This window comes from Pantherophis guttatus, chromosome 14 (assembly GCF_059756535.1).
Source record: "Pantherophis guttatus breed Tessera chromosome 14, ASM5975653v1, whole genome shotgun sequence".
NCBI lineage: Eukaryota > Metazoa > Chordata > Lepidosauria > Squamata > Colubridae > Pantherophis > Pantherophis guttatus.
This window is the reverse complement of record NC_142076.1, coordinates 409,228-428,418: the sequence shown is the minus strand read 5'-3', so window position 1 is coordinate 428,418 and position 19,191 is coordinate 409,228. Positions and strand designations below refer to the sequence as shown.

The 19,191-nt window shown below is 44.7% G+C and overlaps 2 protein-coding genes across 3 annotated transcripts in view; both read left to right on the top strand.

Annotated features, from left to right (window-relative positions):
* The window catches only part of LOC117667369 (uncharacterized), a 79,941-nt gene that overhangs the window by 34,689 nt on the left and 26,061 nt on the right, over positions 1-19,191 (top strand). For both annotated transcript variants that reach the window (XM_087878701.1, XM_087878700.1), the window contains 4 exons: positions 9,162-9,286; positions 9,782-9,917; positions 15,719-15,934; positions 17,710-17,880. In XM_087878701.1, coding sequence (XP_087734827.1) covers positions 9,162-9,286; positions 9,782-9,917; positions 15,719-15,934; positions 17,710-17,880 — 648 coding nt within the window. The remainder of the gene's footprint in view (positions 1-9,161; positions 9,287-9,781; positions 9,918-15,718; positions 15,935-17,709; positions 17,881-19,191) is intronic.
* Positions 3,907-5,755, top strand: LOC148112076 (uncharacterized). Its single transcript, XM_087878590.1, has 2 exons — positions 3,907-4,759; positions 4,801-5,755. Exons 1-2 carry the CDS (start codon positions 3,907-3,909, stop codon positions 5,679-5,681), a joined length of 1,734 nt encoding a protein of 577 aa, XP_087734716.1. The 3' UTR covers positions 5,682-5,755.

Genomic DNA, 19,191 nt, shown 5'->3' with positions numbered 1-19,191 from the left:
CATCTTGACAGTGACAGCGCACAAATTAACAACCGGCGAAATCGGAGGAAATCCAGAGGAAACCCAGGAGGAGAAAGTGATCCCAGAGAAACTTGGATATTTTGCTACAGAGGAGAGACGGAATTTAAGGAGAGAAAGGGATAAATTTGACAGACTTTGCCCTTTGTGGAGGTGACAACGAGGCAATCAACAAGCAGCCGACACCGGAAGAGGGGGTGGTTGGCAGAAAAACTCCGTTTAAAGTGGAAGCTAGGGGCTTTTGGAGCTAAATCAAACCAACCTAAGTGGAATATTTTCCTTTGGACTTTTGGATATTTGGAGATTTGGACAAAATTTGGACAGCATTTAGACATTTGGACTTGGACTTTTTTTTTTGAAAGGTGAACGCTTTGGTGTTTTGGTGGACACTGGACACTCAACTTAAAAGTATTGGGACTTGGATTGTTTTTGAAAGGTGGACGCTTTGGAGTTTTGGTGGACACTGCGACCAATGCCATTTCCGTGCTGTACCCAGGCCTGAAGCCGGACTGGCACGGGTCTAGATAGACAGTTTCATCCAGGTACTGCGGGAGCTGTTGCGCAACCACACTCTCAACAACCTTCGCAATAAAGCGAAGGTTGGAGACAGGACGGTAGTTAGCCATAACAGCCGGGTCCAGAGAAGGCTTCTTAAGGAGGGGCCTCACCACCGCCTCTTTCAAGGCAGGTGGCAGGAAACCCTCCCCTAAAGAAGCATTTATAATCCTCTGGAGCCAGCTTCGTGTAACCTCCCGTGTAGCCAGTACCAGCCAGGAGGGACACGGGTCCAGTAAACATGTGGTTGCGTTTAACCTCCCCAGAATCCTGTCCACGTCCTCAGGAGTCACAGGATCGAACTCGTCCCAGATAACATTCTCAAGACCCGCTTCAGCCATCCCGCCGGAATCTACCCAGTCAGAGTCCAGGCCTTCCCGAATCTGAGTGATTTTATGGTGCAGATACTGTGCAAAATCCTCAGCCTGCCCTTGCAAGGGGTCCTCCCGCGCTCCCTGATGTAGGAGGGAGCGGGTCACTCTAAACAAGGCGGCTGGGCGATTATCTGCCGATGCAATAAGAGCGGAAAAGTAATCATACTTTGCCGCTTTTATCGCCACTAAATAGGTCTTAATATGAGACCTAATTAGTGTTCGATCGGATTCGGAACGACTGGCCCTCCAACCACTCTCTAGGCGTCTTTTCCGGCGCTTCCTCTCCCTCAGCTCCTCGGTGAACCAAGGAGTTGGGCAGGTGCAGTGCCGGGTCAGAGGCCGCAAAGGCACGACACGATCCAAAGCCCCGGCGGCCGTCCTATCCCAGGCGGCCACCAGATCTTCAGTCGAGTCGTGAGCCAAAGCCTCAGGAAATGGCCCAAGCTCCCTCTGGAATCTCTCTGGATCCATCAGGCGCCTGGGGCGGAACTACCTAGTTGGTTCCACCTCCCTGTGGTGGGGTGCAGCGGTCAGAAAGTCCAGCCTCAGGAGAGAATGGTCAGACCATGACAGGGGCTCAATAGCTATATCCCCTATATAGCCATTCAACCATTCAAGTATATTTGTTGATATACTTTTTTATTTTAAATCAGTTAAAGATACGGAGGAGAATGGATTTAAAAATAAATATGAGTAATATATTGTGAATTAATTTAAAGCTAAATAATTGAATAAGAGATGTAGAAATGGAGGAGAGCATAAAGCTGGACAATAATTAAAACAAAATGCTATGAATCAGCTAAACAAATGAAGTTAGGAGTGGAGGGAAGCATGATTCTAGAGAACAGTGAAAGTAAAGCTGTGATCTGGTCTTACAAATAAGGTAGGAATAGAGGAAAGCATCATACTGGAGAACAGTTAAAGCAAAACTGGGAACCAGTTAAAAATAAAAAAAAGAGTTAGGAGTGGAGGAAAGCACGTTCTGGAAAACAGCTAAAGTAAAGCTGTGAACCAGCCAATAGAGTTAGGAGTGGAGGAAAGCATACGCTGGGTAACAGTTAAAGCAAAACTGTGAACTAGCCAAAAAATAAAAAAGTTAGGAGTGGAGGAAAATATACCTGGAGAGCAACTGAAATACAGTTGTGAAATACAGTTAAAAATAGAGGGTGAAACGGAGGAAAGCACTGCTGGAAAGCAACTATTTGAGTTGCGAACCAATTTCATAATAGATTTAGGAGGAGTGAAGGAGATAACGTTGATATGCAGTTAAAATTACATAGTGAACCAGCCTAAATAAGTAAGGTTAGGAGTGGAGGGAAACATTGCTGGAAAGCAACTGATTAAGATGTGAACCAGCCAAAATATAAACCTAGGAGGAAGTGGAGGAGATAATACTGGAGAATAGTTAAGCCAAACTGTGAACCAGTTAAATAAATAGAGATAGAAGTGGCGGAAAACACTGTTGGGAAATAGCTATTTAAATTATGAACCAGTTAAATATTAGACTTCAAAATAAAGTATTTTGGGAATGATAAATTTTAGATGGAAATGTCAATTGATTAAGAGAGGAGGAAAAAATTCTTTGTTAAGATTATGGGTACTAGCTGCCATCTAAGAGAGGTACAATATAGATTCGATGTAATGGGTCTTAGAAATGAGGAATATATATGAAATATTGATTGTTAAAATGACAAAGATTTGGAATTATGTCTATTTGGAAATAATTGTTTAGAATTTAGGGCGACATAGTAGAATGATAAATGTTTAGAATAAGTTTTTTTCTTTTCTTTTTTTAAGATGTAAATGGATAAAATTTGGAACAAAATTGGTTGAGGGAATGTGAGTAATTGTATTTACTCTATACCGGATCAAATCCTTGCTCTAAAAAGATGTATTTTATGTTTTATGTTTAAAAAAAATAAATAAAAAACTTAAAAAAAAAGTTGCAGGATTTGGGTTTGGCTAGTCAGAGAAAAGAAGGACTAGAGGGGACATGATAGCAGTGTTCCAGTATTTGAGAGGCTGCCATAAAGACGAGAGGGTCAATTTATTTTCCAAAGCACCAGATGGCAGGACAAGAAACAATGGATGAAAACTAATCAAGGAGGGAAGCAACCTGGAATTAAGGAGAAACGTCCTAACAGTGAGGACAATTAACCAGTGGAACAGCTTGCCTTCAGAAGTTGTGGGATCTCCTGTGCGCTGCTTGGAGAGTCCAAGCAATGGGTTCAAGTTTAGCTTGGTTGGCCAGAGACTGAGTTGAATTTGCCTAGCCACGCCTCTTTCTCCCATGAGTCTTCAGTGTTTCAACTCAGTCGGCCTAAAGAGACTTGCTTTAATTTCTCCGCCTTAGAAAAATTCTTTAAAATTCTTTAAAATATTCTGCCAGCCACAGAAGAAGCCCTCTTTCTCCCTTTTCTCTTAAAACTTAACACTAACAGCTGAAGTGTTTCCCACCACCAGGAGCTCCGTGGAGCTAATCTCTTGCCTCAGGGGCTGTTCCTAATTGCCACCATTAACAGCACAACGGAGGCAATCCTTTTAAAGGCAAATTAGGCTCCTAACAGCTCAGAAACACAGCAAAAAGCCTCAAATGCCTCAGAAACCATCGTGGGATCGCTAATTAGCAGTTTTTCTTTATCGGAAACAGCAAGGAGCACGTGAGTTTGGGCCTAGCATTCTGGCTGATTTACTGCTATTGCCTTTTGTGGTTTGGGGATTGTTGTGTCTATCCTGCACCATTGATTACTGCTGCCTTTCTCTCATAGCGTTATTAGAGCTGGTCATTGATCAGTCTCACGCCTAATACCTAACAGCAGTGGAAAATTGCGCTTACACACTATTGTATCAGTTTGGCACCATATTTACCAATACTGGAGTGAGGAATAATATCATTATTACAATCATTGTCCTAGTAAGCTCTTCTGATTGAATTGCCTTTTTTTCTTGTCATTCCAAGATGACGGATCGCAGTTCCTATCACTCCAAAAGTACTGCATCCCATTCCTCTGCTTCTAAGAGAGCTAAGTCTTCAGATCACAGTAAGGCAATGGGGCCTCAGCCTGGGCCTTCCACCAGATCCAAGGCCTCTTCTTCCACAGCTGTTGATAAGGATGCAGAAAGAAGGCAAAAAGCCTTAGAGAAACAATTTGCAAAGACAAAAAAGCAGGCAGAAGCCTCCTCAGGCCTAGGCCTTGTCATTGTTCACCCAGAGCCTAATATCCCTCCAATTCAGGATACACCTCCTTCTGCTTCAAACGAAGATAGACTGAATTGGTCTCCAGATATTACCACAAATCCTCCAACTGAATTAATTGAGAGTGCTGAGGAGGTTATTCCCATATCAGAACAGGGCTCATCTGATCAGGGAGTCATTCCAGTACCTAGGAGGTCAGCTCCCTCAGCTACTTTCACCCCTACAGTGGCGGGGCTCTGCCCTGAGGTAAGCCAGGCCCCTGTTCTTTCTCAGGAACTCTGCCAGATGTTAGATCAGACCATTGCCCAGGGCATAGACTCTGCCCTGCTTAGGAGGGGCATTCCTGCTCCCGCCTCAGCTGGTACCACTCCCAATGTACACCAAGGCCACCAGGATAGGGTTTATTCCCGGGCCCCCCACTCGCCCCATGATTCTCAGGGCAGTGAATGGTCTTATACTGGGGAGGAGGAAGAATTTGCAGATCATGATCTTTCTGAAGATGAAGGCAGATCTCCAGACAAACCAGCCTTCACTGGCCTTTTCAACCCTAGCATGTTCAAGACCTTGTTATACAAGGCCAAAACCACTGCCAATCTAGGGGTTGTGGCTGGGGCATGTGACTGCTCGGCTTAGCAGGATGCTAAGCAGGATGCTAAGCCGATGCTCGATTATTTACAGAACCGGTCACTACCCAGGACGCTGTTCCTTCTCCCAGATTATTCATAGACATTATCAAGAAGCAATGGCTTCAACCTGGATCCTTGTCTAATCCCAGCGGATTAGACAAAAAGATGTACACTGTAGAACAGGAGGTAGAGGACATGCTTAAGTTGCCTACAATAGATACTCCCTTTGCCAATCTAGCATCTTCCAATATTCTCCCCTCAGACTCTGCAGAAGGGCTGAAGACCGAGGATAGGAAAGCTGAGATGTCAGTTTGTAAGACACATCAAGCAGCTGCTTGGGCAATCAGATCAGCCACGGCAGCTTCCTTCTTTAATAGAACCTCCCTCTTGTGGCTGCGTCAAATGCAGGCAAGGGCTCCCCCTGGAGATGTCAGATTACACCAGGACATCAACAAATTAATTGCTGCAGCAGAATACTCTGCTGATGCAACCCTTAATTCGGCTAAGTTCGCTTCCAGGGCCCTGGCATCTAACGTGACTTCCAGGCGATTATTATGGCTTCGCCATTGGCAAGCCGATATGAAATCCAAATGGAAATTGGGGTCTGCTCCTTTTCAGGGCAATAATCTTTTTGGTGAGGTTTTAGATCCCATTTTGGTAGAGACCAAAGATAAAAGGAAGGTACTTCCCCTGTCTCACAGGAGGACAGATAGGAGATACTCTCCATATTATCGCAGGCAGTCCTTTCGTGGGGCGGAGGGCGGTTACTCCGCCCCAACCTATCAGAGGACTTACCCCCCAACTTCAGACCGATCCCAGGATAGGGCTCAGTTCAGGGACAGGTCTAGACAACCCCAGTCTAGGAGACCCTTTCGAGGGGCCGGCGGTAGACCTTACCGCAGGTCCAAATGACTCCCAGTCACACGTTCCCATTGGAGGCCGCCTCATGAGGTTCTCAGCCCAATGGGAGCTCATCACAACCGACGCCTGGGCTCTGCAAACAGTCCGGCTCGGTCTCACATTGGAGTTTTCATCTCTCCCTCCGATGAGATTCATCTCTTGCACTCTTCCCAGAGATGCCACCAAGAGATCTCTGATGGAAGCCGAGATCCTTCATCTACTTTCCATCCAGGCAATAGAACCGGTGGCTGTCTCGCAGAAGGGTCTCGGTTTCTATTCGATCCTCTTTCTGGTTCCCAAGAAATCAGGGGGTTGCAGGGGAATACTAGATCTAAAAAGACTTAACAAACACATCAATTACAAGAGATTCAAGATGCAGTCCTTAACCTCTATTCTAAATTGCATCAGACAGGGGGATCTGCTTACATCCATAGATCTAAAGGAAGCCTATCTGCACATACCAATTCGGATTTCACACAGGAAATATCTCAGATTCTGTTACGCAGGGCAACACTTCTAATACAGGGCCCTTCCATTCGGCCTGTCCTCTGCCCCCAGGACGTTCACAAAGCTCCTGGACGTGATGGCAGCCCATCTGTGGGCTCACCCAATCAGGCTTCAATGTTACCTAGACGACATTTTGATTCAATCCTCATCCATCAGGCAGGTGAGACAGGATTTGTCAGAGACTATTCAGGCTCTGCAACTTCACGGGTTTTCAGTAAATCTAGAAAAGAGCCAGTTAATTCCATCCTATTCTATCCTTTATTTAGGTGCCCGGATAGACACAGTCAGTTGCCAGGTCTTTCTATCACCAGAACGTCTAGTCAGCATACGGGCCTTGATACATCGGGTCAGGTCAGCCAGGTCTGTCTTCCTCGCAGTATTGTCCCAGTTGCTAGGGAAAATGATTTCATGTCTGGCCATCGTTCCTTGGGCAAGGTTACATTCCCGGACCTTACAATGGTTCCTCCTACCGAGCCAACGAGCAGGTATCAGTCACTCCACAACAAGAGTCAGGGTGCCTCCAAAAGTTCTCCACTCCCTGAACTGGTGGATGTCATCTTCCCTAGAGAAAGACTGTCTCTTCAAGGAACTGCCACGTCTAACACTAACTTCAGATGCCAGTCTATTCGGCTGGGGGGCTCACCTGGGTTCCCAGATGGCACAGGGCAGATGGTCACCACAGGATCTGTTGCATGACATAAATTGGTTGGAACTCAGAGCTGCCCACCTAGCTCTACGTCACTTCCACCTCTCGCTAACCAACCAGCACGTGTTGCTGTTAACCGACAATGTCACTGCCAAGGCACATGTGAACAGGCAGGGAGGCATCCGGTCCAAGGACCTGATGTCCGAAGCAGCGAGCCTCGGCCTCTGGGCGGAATCACACCTGCTGTCCCTCCAGGCGGAACATATTTCAGGCGCACACAATGAACAGGCGGACTGGTTGAGTCAAACAACCGTCGACCACTCCGAATGGCATCTCCATCGAGACCTGTTTCACTAACTGATGACCAGGTTCGGCTAACCATGAGTGGATCTATTTGCAACACCAAAGAACACTCACCTACTTAGGTTCTTTTCCAGTTTTCCGACGCTGGGGGCAGAAACGACCAACGCCCTTCAGGCGCCCTGGCCTCAAGGCCTTCTATATGCCTTTCCTCCAACACCTCTACTACCACGGGTGATCCGGAAGCTTCTGGGCGAGCAGGCAGAAATTCTGTTGGTGGCGCCGCACTGGCCCAGAAGGGTATGGTTTGCGGACCTAGTGTCACTATCAGTGTCCTGCCCATGGAGGATTCCGCCAGACAGGATTGTCCTAAGCCAGGGGGCAGTGCAACATCCCGAGTCCCAGTGGCTCCAACTGGCTGTCTGGCGATTGAGCGGGAAATCCTGAGGGACTCCAGATTCTCGAGCAAAGTCATTTCTGTCATCCAGGCCTCTCGTCGTCCGTCTACTACCAGGATTTATGTCGCCACTTGGTCAGCGTTCTCTAGCTGGTGCCGAAAATCGCACATTTCTCCCAGGAGGAGCTTCCCTTCTGGACGTCTTGAGTTTCCTTCACTCAGGATTCAAACAGGGACTTACTGCCAACACGCTCCGCAGACAAGTGGCTGCCTTAGCGACTATTCTGCATGGAGAAGGTCCTATCCCTCTCTCTCAACACCCCAAGGTGAGGAGTTTTCTTCGAGGTGTTGCTAATTTACGGCCTCCTCCAGTCCTGGGACTTGCCTCTCGTCCTACAAGTGCTCACGTCTGCTCCGTTTGAGCCTTTAGGATCCGCCAATCTCAAAATACTTACCTTCAAGGTCGCCTTCTTGATAGCAATCACGTCTGCAAGGAGGATCTCCGAACTGGCGGCACTGTCGGTACGTAGAGATTTATGCATCTTTTACTCCGACAGGGTGGTCCTCAGGTTGGACCCGACTTTCGTACCAAAAGTCAATTCTTGGTTTCACAGGGCACAGGAGGTGGTTTTACCTAACTTTTGCCCTGACCCAGCACATCCTAGAGAACGGCATTGGCACACGCTCGATGTTCGTAGGGCACTTCGCAAATATATTGACAGGACCTCATCATTCAGGCAGTCTGAATCACTATTTGTATCATTCCAGCCTACTGCCATGGGCAAGAAAGTTACCCCATCTACAATTGCGAGATGGATCAAAGCTTGCATCGCAATGGCTTACAAACACCAAGCTACTCCAGTGCCCAGAAACATCACTGCGCATTCAACTCATAGCGCTGCCACCACGGCAGCCTGGGCTACTCAGGCTTCCATATTGGAGATTTGCAGGGCCGCAACTTGGGCTTCTCCCACTACCTTTATCAGAAATTACAAGTTGGACGTTTTTGCCTCGGCCGAGGCTTCGTTTGGCAGAAGAGTCCTGCAGCAGGTTCTACCAGGAGAACGACACCTGGACCGCTCGGACTCCCGCCCTGGGGATACTTAGCTTGGGTATATCCCATTGCTTGGACTCTCCAAGCAGCGCACAGGAGATTGAACATTGGATCTTACCTGAATGTTCAATCTATGTGCGCTGCAGGAGAGTCCAACCCCGCCCTAAGATAGCGGTCCAGCATCCAACACCTAGTTATAGTGGACATTCTTCTATCATCATTGCTACGTCTTCTACAGACTTCTTCGTCGAAACACTCAAGGCTCATGGGAGAAAGAGGCGTGGCTAGGCAAATTCAACTCAGTCTCTGGCCAACCAAGCTAAACTTGAACCCATTGCTTGGACTCTCCTGCAGCGCACATAGATCAAACATTCAGGTAAGATCCAATGTTCATTCTCCTTCACTGGAGGTTTTTAAGAAGAGACTGGGTAGACACTTGTCTGAAATGGTATAGGCCAGGGTCTCCTGCTTGAGCAAGGGGCTAGACTAGATGCCTACAAGGTTCCTTCCAGCTCTATTCTGATATAAAATTTTCTGGTTGGTCCCTCTCATACTGGAAAGCCCTTACACAGATTTGTATTTTCTTAGTTTCAAGATCTTGCTTTTAACCGAGACAACCTGGAGCTGATCAAAAGAAATAAAATCCGTAAAGATTTGGCAGAAATGTATGCTACAGCATTATTTACTGTTGACTCGGATTTCAATCTTGACAGGTGAGTGGAAATGTCTTTCTGGTATGATTAATATATTTTAATTATATTCCCAGTAACTATAACAGAAATCTCAGGCAGTCTAGGATATGTAAACTGAAAAAAAGATGAAGACGAAGGCAAACTGTATTAACCCTATATACAGCAATTCTATATTGTTACCAACCAACACTCCCCTCCCCCATAAATGAGTCCATCATCAGGAGTTAAGCCCAGCTCAAAGGAAGCTTTCCCTTAACCTTTTGCACCTGTACATTTGCCCTCTACCGAAGGCGAACAGGGCCTTTTGCTATGAGTGCCCTCCTTCCACATGCATGCATCACCACAGAACCACCGCCAAAGGCATCCATGAAAAATAGGATGTGTACATCAAGCAGTAGCTATCGCAGAGCATCCATTCAGGGAACACCCAGCAGCTGCCTAGAGTTAACCCAAACCTTCAAAGATACGAGTCTCGGATAAATCTGAAGCAGCTGTTGGGCTTTGCTTTCTTCTCAGCCTTCCAGATCAACTTGTTTGTTTTGTGCAACGTTCAACCTTGATCTCCCGTCTGAGCCCTGCAGAGGCCTTGAGCTTCATTGCCCGGGTCAACCACCATTGCAGCTCTTCCAACCCTTCTGCCTCTGACCGTCAGGTGAACTCACTCAGCTTTTCTATTTGCACATGTTGCTCAAAAAATGATAGTCCTAAATTCGTGATACATATTGAAGCTTATTCCTGAAGGGAGATTCATGGGCACTGCTGGATTGGATTAGAAGGTGAAAGAGGACTGGACAGCTAGCCTTTCCAGGTATCTTTTCTGAAAAGTCTAAATCAAATAACAGACTACATTTTAATAGCATTTGTTCTTTGGTTAAATATCCAGTCTAAACAAGCCAATCTATATATATAAAAGTGAAATACCACTCATACATCATCACAAAATCTCCAGAACTGTAAAGCCTACAAACTTGAAATTTGCTATGTATGTTCCTCTTGGCTTCTAGGTGCTCACTAAGAAAGGATTTTTCGAAATGACCATCAGAGCATTAGTATTTCCTATATTATTATTAGCATGCTCTGATGCTACGGAGTTCTACTCTCCCTCCCCACCTGAAAAGAAATCTGTTCCAAATACAAAACACAAGCATAGGAGAGGAGTTTCAGTTTCAGTTTTACTTTCACAGCAGCAAGCAGGGGATAGGATAGGGGAGGCTTCTATGAGGCAAGCCCGAGGGAGAGAAGGGGGATAGGATAGGATAGGATAGGATAGGATAGGATAGGATAGGATAGGATAGGATAGGATAGGATAGGATAGGCTTTTGTGGGGCAAGCCTGAGGGAGAGAAGGGGAATAGGATAGGGGAGGCTTCTATGAGGCAAGCCTGAGAGAAGGGGAGAGGAGAGGCCGGTCGTAACTACTCATTCATTTTCAAACTGTCGAATTACCAAGCCTGATCACATAATTTCGTAGAGGAGCACGGGTGTTCAGCTATTTGTTGATACAACTGACTTTCATGACCTTTGAAAACCCAATATTTTTTCTGGTGGGAGAGGTCATGGTTCTATTCTCAGTTGGACACTGTTGTTGTTCACCAGAGACTAGAAGAGAGAAATGTTCCTTATATATGCTAACGTTGGGCCATTCCACAATGAATGGGATCGAGTTAGTATCATGGGAAATGTACAGAGAAGATGGGTCTTTCTCCCCTCCTGCCTTTGATGTAAAAGATGGCAGCAGTTGCCTGATAAAGTAAGAGAGAATATAGAAGTAGGGAGAGACGGCTGGTGCTCCTTTACTGTCACGGGGCTGATTGGAGACCTTGTCATGGGTAGGATTGGCCTAGGAGCAGTGGCCTGGGAAGTAAGTATAAGTAGCATTTTTCATCACAGGCATGGAGGGGGGCTGGCGCCTGGGCAACAGAGAGAACTATCTGTGTTGCATGCATGGATTCTTTGGTTTTGATTTACAGTTGTTTTCTTATTCAGAAACCAATTCCAACAATGCCACATGCCAATCTTCAGCCACATGTTCATCACCATTATAACCATCTCTCTCACCCTTTGTTCTGCAGGGTCCCCTCCCCCGAACCCTGTCCTCCTGCTACGGCTTGGGAAACAGGAACAAAGACCAGTGTAAAAGACTCTTGTCAAAATCAAAATTATCCTGGAGACATTGGCAAGGGACTGGAGGGGAGAGGGTTTGGCTACAGCTCCCAGGCAGCCAATAGGAATGGTGCAGAACTTATATTTATTTATTTATTTATTTATTTATTTATTTATTTATTTATTTATTTATTTATTTATTTATTTTGTCAAGCATATATAAGATTATAGATATAAGTATAAACATGATTATGAATACATGAAATGGATACAAATAAATGGGGACATTAGGACAGGGACGGTAGGCACGTTGGTGCGCTTATGCATGGAGTGAGGTCAACAGTAGACAGTCTAACGTTTAAGTTTTGGGGTTTGGGGAAGAAACCACAAAATCAGGTAGTGCATTCCAGGCATTGACCACTCTGTTGCTGAAGTCGTATTTTCTGCAATCGAGTTTGGAGTAGTTTACCTTAAGTTTGTATCTATTGTGTGCTTGTGTATTGTTGTGGTTGAAGCTGAAATAGCCATTGACAGGTAGGACATTGTGGCAGATAATTTTATGTACTACGCTTATGTCAGACTGAAGGCGGCATAGTTCTAAGTTGTCTAAGGTCAAAATTTCAAGCCTGGTGGCATAAGGTATTCTGTTGTGAGGAGTGGAGGACTCTTCTTGTGAAATATCTCTAGACTCCCTCAATTGTATTAATGTCTGATATGTAGTGCGGGTTCCAGACAGATGAGCTGTATTCAAGAATTGGTCTAGCAAATGTTTGTAGGCTCTAGTTAGCAGTACAATATTACAGTGAAGAAGCTACGCAAGATTAGGTTAATAACTCTTCCTTTTTGGCAATGTTGTTACAGTTGGCTCTGGCACTTAGATCATTAGAGATGAGTACTCCAAGATCCTTGACAGAGTGAAGGTCATCTACGATGTCGTATCTGCCCAGCTTGTATTTTGGTTCTGATTCTTTTTGCCAATGTGTAAGACAGAGCATTTGTTGGTTGAGATTTGGAGTTGCCAATTGTTTGACCATTCTGACACATAGTCAAGGTCTTTTTGAAGGGTAGCAGCATTGTCGGTGGTGTTGAATAGTTTTACATCATCAGCGACAGAGAATGCAGTTGCTTATAATATGATTGCAAAAGTCATTTATGTAAAGTATAAGAGTGTTGGCCCTAAAACGCTGCCTTGGGGGACATCGCTGTTAACAGGTGCAGGATTTGATAGGACGCTCCCTATTTTGACCACTTGTTGCCTGTTTGACAGGAACGTAGCTATTCAATTATGCAGGGGTTCGGAAATGCCATAAGATTTTAGTTTTAGAAGTAGTTTGTCATATACCACTGAATCAAAGGCTTTACAGAAGTCTATGTAAATTGTGTCTATTGCTTTGCCCTGGTCGAGTTGTGTAGTCTATATGTTTTTGCAGTGCAGGAGTTGCAGATTACAGGACAAATTTTTCCTGAAACCAAATTGTTTGCTGGAGAAGTGATTGTTTGTCTCTAAGTGGAAGGTAATGGATTGGTTTATGATTGATTCCATGACTTTGCAGGTGACACAACATAATGAGATTGGTCTGTAATTTTCAACTAGGCTGGGGTCTCCCTTTTTGAAAATAGGGATGACCGTGGCTAGTGACCACAGGTTGGGCAAGGAGCTGGTACTGAAAGATTTTTCAAAGATTATGCTTAGAGGTTCTGCTATGGCAGTGGAAAGCTTTTTTAAGAAGTAGGCACATAGTCCATCAGGTCCAATAGATAGAGATGGTTTTAGGCTGCGTAACGTTATCTTCTGTAAAATTGATATGTATTAGATTGTTGTAATTAGTTGTGGTACAACTAGGAAATGTAGGGCATGAGCCATTGCTGTTTACAAAGACTGATCCGAAGAATGTGTTAAAGAGGTTGGCTTCATCATTACAGTCTTTACCATTAGGTCCTTTTAGAGGTGGGAAGGATCTTTTTTTTTTTATTTGATTTATATGCCGCCCTTCTCCGGAGACTCAGGGTGGCTTACAATGCGTTAAGCAATAGCCTTCATCCTTTTGTATATTTTATACAAAGTCAGCTTATTGCCCCCACAATCTGGGTCCTCATTTTACCTACCTTAGAAAGGATGGAAGGCTCAGTCAACCTTGAGCCTGGTGAGATTTGAACTTGCAGTAATTGGAGGCAGCTGATGTTAATAACAGTGCTTTAGTCTGCTGCGCTACCAGGGCTCTTGAGTCTTTAAGTTTGTTGTTTACAAAATTATAGACGGCACGGGTAGATTTTCTGCACAGAAGATTTTCCTCTTGTTTGATGTGATAATTGGTGCATTCAGTCTTTATCTGGTGGCATAAGTTTTTGTAGTGGCTTTTAAAGTTAGCTACATAGCCAGTTTTGTTTTTCCACCAAAGAGATTTTTTTTTTGGATTGGAGATTCCTTTTTGTTTTTTCCAGTTTTGGGGGTTATTAGTGCTACGTATAGTTTAATGACTCTTTTGACTTTGAGCAAAAAAATGTTATAATGGTCTTCGGCAGTATTACAGTCAGTGAATAGAATTTGCCAATCAAGAGATGAGAGGTTGGTGTTTATGAGGTCATAGTTGGCTTTTTTAAAGTTATAATTGGGGATCCCATCATTATGATGATTTTTGTAATCATCATCAACGTCAATATCAACGTAAATTGATCAGTCAATCATGCCGTGGTCACTGTTGGAAAAGGGTTCTTTTATTTGTAGTCCATAAATTGAGTTTAAACTGTTGCAGAAGATGAGATCAAGGCAATTGTTGAGTCTAGTGTTGTTAGTTACTAGTTGATCCAGTCCCAGATTAGTAACAACAGAGTTGCATGTATGGGTTCAGTTGTACATTCGTTTAAGGTCCAATTAATAAGAGGTAGATTGAGGTCACCAAGAAAGATAAGAGGGTGTGGGCAGGAGGCTGCCCACGTTAGTAGTGAAGTTAACTTGTTCGCATGTACGATGTCGTAATCGGGCTCTGTAACATAGTAAGAATCGAAATGTGGTATTCTCCAGCGTGCTGCTTGGAGTCTCCAAGCAAGGGTTAACTCAAATCTATTGCCAGAGACTGGGTTGATAGAATTTTCTTGGCCACACCTCTCTTGCCTGGCTGAGCTTCCGTTTTTCAACTCAGTCAGCCAAGAAAGACGTCTATTGAATTGTTTTACTTCTCAAGTCTAGGACAATAGGATTTTTTTTTTGCTTGGAGTCTTAGTTTTGGGACAATTTTGGAATCTGGAGAGGCCAGCATGCTGTGGGTGAGTGAGCTGGTCTACTCTGGCAAGCCTGGACTGACCACCACCATCCTGAAGAGAACAACATAGGTAAGCAGCATATCCAGGGTCAAGCCAAGAATGGGGATCCTCCGAGGTGCTGGCCCCTGGAATCCTACCCACCTAGTCGCTGGTGTATGAGCTGTACAACTGCCACCACCTGTGTGTGTGTGTTTTTTCCCCAGAGGGAGAAGTGGCTCCGGAGTTAATGTCCGGCTGGAGGGACATACTCTGTGTTTCTTTGGTCTGTGTGGCACTAGGAGGTCTTTAATCGCGCCCTCGTGCCCCTAGTAGTACCGCTGCGGTGAGGGGAGGCTTTTTGAGTGGCGGCATTGCTGGGCTCATGGCTCCTGTGTCTTGCTCCCTCTGGTGGTTGTCATGCAGATTTCGGAAGTGGAGGCGCTGGGAGAGCCGGAATCTGCTCTCATGCCTCGCTTTTCATCAAACAGTGGTTTTTGAACGTTTACAAGGAGGAGGGGTGCTGGAGAGCCGGAATTCGCTCTCCTGCCCGTTTATTGTCAGCCCGTTTATTTTCATCAACCACATCATTGATAATGCATCTTTGTGCATGTCCATGACAAAAATTGTGTTGAGAGAAAAGGGAAGTCTGTTTAAAATGTAGAGCTGGTCAAGACAGCATTCTGCTTCCTCAGTTGTGGACTAGGATTGAAAGCAAGGCAATGTCTTTGGATGAGACGGATGGCACATCAATTCCATCACTCACTCACTCAAATGCATACCAGGAGGATATACCATACAAAAGTGGCTCCCAGGGCATGCTTGTCCTGTGGTTAAGAGGAAGCCATGCGGAACTCTAGGCCTGTAATTGTTCAAAAGATGTCACATCGTAGTAAGATAGTAAGTCAAAATTTTCAAGGAAACCATTTGCCCATTGGCAAAGTCAACATCAGAATTAAATGACGATTTGGAAGTTGTACCAAAGTTTCTAAGGTCAGAGCCTTTGAACAAATATATACACAAACAAATCAAATGTTGTCATGGAATTTTCTCCAAATCAATTTGGTATTTCAGATATCTCAACTTTACATAACTTCCATCTTTTCTTTTCTAGCTTGCTCATATGCTTGTGGCTCAAGTCAAGACATTTGATAAACAAACCTTGATAGCTTTGGGGCAGCAAGCAATGGGGCTCACAACGGGTCAGATTTCAAATCTAACAGCACAAGATCTAGTAGATCACAAGGTTTTGGAATCACTCGGCCAGGTCAAGGGCTGGAACAGAAGACAATCCCAGATTCTGGTAAACAAGATCCTGCTCAATTACAAGGTAAATCTTGTGACTTCCCATTTCTGATCTGTTAATATCAGTGTGTGTCAACAGTTTTCAACTGCTGTAATTATGATACAAGAAGATAGATTTTTTAATTTTAGTTTTTGAAGAAAAATCATAATGGAGAGAGAATTCCAGCTCACTGCAGATTTACAAACCTCAATCATGTTTTCCCTTCCTGTCCCTGGAATAGTTTCTTGTCTGCCATCACCCTCAATCTCCCATTAATGCATGCCCTGCTAGAGCACCCACAGGAAAGTTTTAAAAAGTCAAAATTGCAGTTACAGTTACGATCTTGACTTTTTAAATTCCCCTGTGGAGCCCTGCTTTTTATGTACCATTATGGATTACAAAATTATAGATCTTCTCTATAATGGTTTGAGCTGGCACCTATGGAGCTTGAAACTAATGCTGGGAAAGGAAAAAATGTAGGAAAATGTCTTCGGTAGTTGAACTGGCAAAAAGAGGCCACCTGTGTATTTTATTTATTTTATTTTTATTTTATTTTTAAATTTGTATACCGCCCTTCTCCCTGAGGACCCAGGGCGGTGAACAGCCAAATAAAAACATAAACTACAAACATTAAAATACAATTAAAAAGATATATGTATATAAATTTGGCCCCATGATTAAAAACAATAACAAACAATTAAAAACATTTTAAAAAGTGTTAGGCCAGCCCGGCTTGCTGGAAGAAGAAGGTTTTAAGGGCACGGCGGAAGGCACCGAGGTCTTGGATTCTCCTTATCGCTGGGGGCAGCTGATTCCAGAGGGTAGGTGCCCCCACAGAGAAGGCCCTTCCCCTGGGGGTCACCAGCCTACATTGTTTGGCTGATGGCACCCCAAGGAGGCCCTCTCTGTGGGAGTGCACAGGTCGATGGGAGGCCGTCGGTAGCAGCAGGCGGTCTCGAAGATAACTAGGTCCTATGCCATGGAGCACTTTAAAGGTGATAACCAACACCTTGAAGCGCACGTGGAAGACCACTGGGAGCCAGTGCAGCTCACGCAGGAGAGGTGTTGTATGGGAGCGCCATGCGGCTCCCATGACTACCTGCGCGGCCGCATTCTGGACCAGTTGGAGCCTCCGGGTGCTCTTCAAGGGGAGCCCCATGTAGAGAGCATTGCAGTAGTCCAGGCGAGAGGTGACGAGGGCATGAGTGATTGTGCACAGGGAATCCCGATCAAGAAAGGGCCGCAACTGGCGGATCAGGCGAACCTAAAAATAAATAAAATAAATCTTCTTTCCCAATAGATTTCCATTGAAAATGGACTGGTGTCGGGTCTGGTATTGTTAACCAAACTGGCAGGGCTGTGTAGTCCTACTTCTCGTCTCCCCAACCAGAGAAAGAACATTCTGAAAGAGGCAAAGTAGCAAGGGAAACAATTAGTCCAGGGGTGAAATTCACTTACCTTCCCTACCAGTTTGCAAATGTGCACGTGCCGTGCTTGCCACCTGTCTGCGCAGGCGTAGAGGCTTAAAATCATTGCAAAAAAGCGATGTCATGACGTCCGTGGGAGTGGCCGGAGCCTCCTGCAGCCGCCGCTACCGGTTCACCCGAGCTGGATAGAACCGGCTGAATTTCACCCCTGATCAATCTCCTGGAATCTCCTCTTCTTTCAGGGCGATGGACAGAGGGGATCAGAGGAAGAGGTTGGGTATGGGTAGAGTGGTTGACACCAATAGAAGGCATTTGACTTCCACCCCCTCAAATCTAGGCAAATGCTGCCAGAGGAGAATTATGCCTTGACCATCTGCCTCATTCTTCCTGCAGCTAGACACAGCTGAGAAATTTGAGCATCTTGGTACCCTGGCAGAAGGCTTGCCAGGTAACAGTTTTGACACCATGGCAGCCAGTTTCGTAGTTAAGCTGGCCAAGAATATGAGCTTTCAGAGAGCTTTCAGAAAAAGTCCTGATCATGTGAAGAAGGCCTTTGTCAGCAAGGTAAGAGGAGAAAAGTGATTATAAGAAATGTTGGGAAAAGGATGGGTCCCTTTAGGGTTGCTGAGATAAATGAATGAATCAACAAGTTTCAACAAGCTGCATCTGCTGTAAATTAAAGAATATGAGAGTTGGAAGGTCTTTGCAGCATCCAGCCCAATCCTCTCTCACTGCAGGAAGGCTGATTAAAGCCTCCCTGGCAGTTAGCTCTTTAGCCCCTGGTTGGAGACCAACAGTGAAAGGGGGAGCCCCTCCTTTGGCTCTTGCCCTTGTTGTAGGTATCTCAGAGACAAAGTTGGCCAGTCTTGGGGCTGCTGCTTTCTTGCTTCTGTCAGCTGCTGATGAAGGAAGTTGTAGTGGTATGTAGAGATTTACAACCCTACAGCTTCCCTGCCTTCCAGCTGGATTGGGAATAGATATTGAAATTTGTCATTAAGTTTCTGATTTATTTATTTTGTACAATTATTATAACAATTATAATAATAATATAATATAATTATATTATTATATAATTGTACATTATATAATAATGTACAATTATTAGAACAGCTCTCCCAAAAGCAACCTCTGAATTATAAAATTCCTTAATTGTAAATAAGCATACAAATGTATTAAGTAACGCATTTGATAAAGTAGACCACAACCTACTTCTTGGTAAGATAGAACAATGGGATAGACAGCTTCACCACCAGATGGATTCTAATTGGCTGATCAACTGCACTCAAGCATTTAGTCCTCAATGGAGCTACATCTACATGGAGGGAAACACCCAATGGGATACCTCAAGGTTCTGTCTTAAGCCCAATACTTTTCAATATATTCATAAATGATGTAGATGAGGGAACAGAAGGGGAACTCATCAAATTTGTAGACGACACCAAGCTGAGGAGAATTGCCAGTCTTTTGGAAGATAGACTCAAGTTTCAGAAGGATCTTGACAGACTTGAACAATGGGCCCTATCCAACAAGATGCAGTACAGTGGTTAGAAAAGGAAGGTCCTTAGGCAGAAAAAACCAAATAGATAGGTATAAAATAAGCAGTACCTGGCTCAACAGCAGTAATTGTGAGAGAGATCTGTAAGGCTCTGTTGGATCACCACTCAAGAGTGAGTCAATAATCTACCGCAACTGCCAAAAAAACCAATGCAGTCCTAGGCTGCATCAATAGAGGAATAGCATCAAGATCATGAAAAGTGGTAGTACTTCTTTATACTGCACTGGTGAGACTGTACTTTGAATACCTTGTCTTGTTCTGGTCACCACATTTCAAAAAGATGCTGAGGTCCTAGAAAGAATTCAGAGAACAACAAAAAT